The 2486-nt window shown below is 40.3% G+C and overlaps 1 protein-coding gene across 1 annotated transcript; it reads right to left on the minus strand.

Annotated features, from left to right (window-relative positions):
- Positions 1 to 744: 744 nt before the first annotated feature.
- Positions 745 to 2237, minus strand: LOC120254278 (zinc finger protein CONSTANS-LIKE 5-like). The gene is made up of 2 exons (XM_039262401.1): positions 1543 to 2237; positions 745 to 1467 (listed from the first exon to the last, which is right to left on the minus strand). The coding sequence occupies exons 1-2, from the start codon at positions 2089 to 2091 to the stop codon at positions 1180 to 1182; spliced, it is 837 nt and encodes a 278-aa protein (XP_039118335.1). The 5' UTR covers positions 2092 to 2237; the 3' UTR covers positions 745 to 1179.
- Positions 2238 to 2486: the final 249 nt, after the last annotated feature.

Genomic DNA, 2486 nt, shown 5'->3' on the forward strand with positions numbered 1-2486 from the left:
GGAGATCACACACCACTCAAAAGTCACTTCACAGTGTTGCAAGATATTTATTGTGAATCGGAGAAAATAATTTCATTTAAATTAAATAAATTAACTTATTATTATTTATTCAATTGCCATATATTTTTTATAATTACAACAAATAAATATATATTATTTTGATTTATTATTTAAATTTAAAAAATTATTGAACATTAAAAAAATGTGAAACATCTTGTAAGTTTTTTTAAAATAAAAGTGAAAAATCATAATATATTTAACAAAAAAAATGAAGACGACAAGATTCTAAAAGGATAATAACAAACAAAAAATAATCATACAAAAAGAAAAGACCACATGCTAAACAAAACACAACATGAGTCTTGTATGACTTGGAACCAATATTAAACTATGTGATTTTGTTAATGGAAATTAAAAGATATTTATAAATTAAAGGTATATTTTTTTATGCTGTAATTTATAAATAAAATTTTCTTTAAAGAAATGATAATAGGATACTAAAATATTTAATAAATAATATATATAAAATACCATTAATTATTTGATGACCCTTATGAATGAGGATGTAAATCTCAACAATTTATATGATACATATCAAATTATTTAACAAAAATAAGGTTGAATTTTTCAAACATTTAATAATGTTTGAAGATGAAACATAATAATAGAATGTGTATAAAAAAATACATAATATACAACATTTTGTAGCTTGAAAACCCATCAAACAAACAACAAGGACAATAATTATTCATGGAATATAAGATTTTGTTATCAGTTATATATCCATGTATTACAGTGAATTCAATTGCTTAGCTTGTAAACTAATTGAGATTCATGGTTATTATTTTTTTTGGAAAAAAAAACATTACATAATCCATGGCATTCAACTTCCTCTTCCTCACACATACATACCCTCAAAAATTATTTTTCAAAAAAAACCCCACATTTTTGTCAAATATAAAAGAGATTTTCTTTAGCAGCACTTTCCTGATTTCCGTTTCCCCATTCCCGTTTCCCACACGTTTCCGGTTCCTTTCCCTCAAAAAACACTCACCAAAAAAAAGGAACCGTAAATGACAACCGTAGATCACAGATCGGACGGTTGAGAACGATAAGAAATAAACCCCTCCCGCCAAAGGCGGTGGAATCAAGAGCGTCGTAGATCAGAGATCGGACGGCTCAGAAGGAAGGGACGACGCCGTAACTTGGGTCGAAGAAATAAACCGGATCGGGAACCGGTTCAGCCACATCGGTTCGTTTGGCGAACCGGCCCTTGATCCTGGGCCGGGTCTCAGCGTAAGCCTTTCTAGAAGCATACCGTATCGTCTTCTCGAACCTTCTAGACTTCCGCTTCTCACGATACCTCATCACTCTCGCCTCTCTCTCCATCTTTGCCACCAAACCACGGCCACCGTCTCCACCGCCGCTCACCTCCGTCACCGCCTCCGGCACTACCCCGGCCTCGCCCTGCAGGAACAACCCGATCTGTAAGCATTAAATCGATGATCGGAGTCTCAACGATGTATGGATTCGAGAGCTTACGCTTTGGCTATCGGTGTAGGTGCTGAAGGAGAGGTTGATCGGAGCCGGCGCAGGCGCCGGCACGATGCTGTCCGTCTGATGGATCGAGCCAGCGAAGTCGAGATCGAGGTAAGGATCCGAATCCTGAAAGTAGAACTCGCTTGATTTTAGATCTGGGGATTTGGGGGTGGAGAAAAGCCAGGAAGGGTCATCGGCTAAGGGAGGGGTGGGTTTGGAGGGGGTTTCATAGAAAGGGAGGAGAGGCTGGCGCTCGTGTCGACGGGAGAGCTGGTTATTGGAGTGGATGTCGGCGTCACAGGTGATGCAGAGCGTGGCGGCATCGGCCTTGCAGGTCACGCTGGCCGGCGCTTGCTCGCACACCTCGCAGACCCACACCCGCTCATGGCGCGATGCCACCGTGTTCGCCCCGTGCACTCGCGTGTCGCACGCGGTGCATAGGAAAGCCTTGTCGGCTCTGCAGTAGAGCACCGCCGGCACCGTCCGGCAGGTGTCACACGGCCTCGCCGTCAGCCCCCAGTACCCACTCCTCTCTTCCAGCTCTCTCGCCATTATTCTCTTTCTTTCTCTCTGTGAGCTGTGGAACGAGATTGTTCTATTGGTTGGGGGTGTTCTATATCGCCATGGAGATGGGGGAAGTGGGAAGTGGTAACGAGTGAGAGGCTGACACGTGGCGAACTATGTACCTTGGAAATGGAGAGAGAGTGGGGGAGATGGAGGTTTTAGTCTACCCTAGCTATGATATATATATATGTAGCTCATAATTGGTTGCTTTAGTATTAGGAAGGAGTTAACTAGAATTAGAGAGTGTGGTACTAATTACATGGTTTTTTTTTATTGGTTAATATAAGAGAAAGGGATTGAAGAATGGAGTTTTTAAAGAGGTTAGAATAGTGGCTTTTTAAATATTACATTACTAAATTACGATGTTTGGGATTATTTACCAA

Source organism: Dioscorea cayenensis, unplaced genomic scaffold (genome assembly GCF_009730915.1).
Source record: "Dioscorea cayenensis subsp. rotundata cultivar TDr96_F1 unplaced genomic scaffold, TDr96_F1_v2_PseudoChromosome.rev07_lg8_w22 25.fasta BLBR01000404.1, whole genome shotgun sequence".
NCBI classification, from domain to species: domain Eukaryota; kingdom Viridiplantae; phylum Streptophyta; class Magnoliopsida; order Dioscoreales; family Dioscoreaceae; genus Dioscorea; species Dioscorea cayenensis.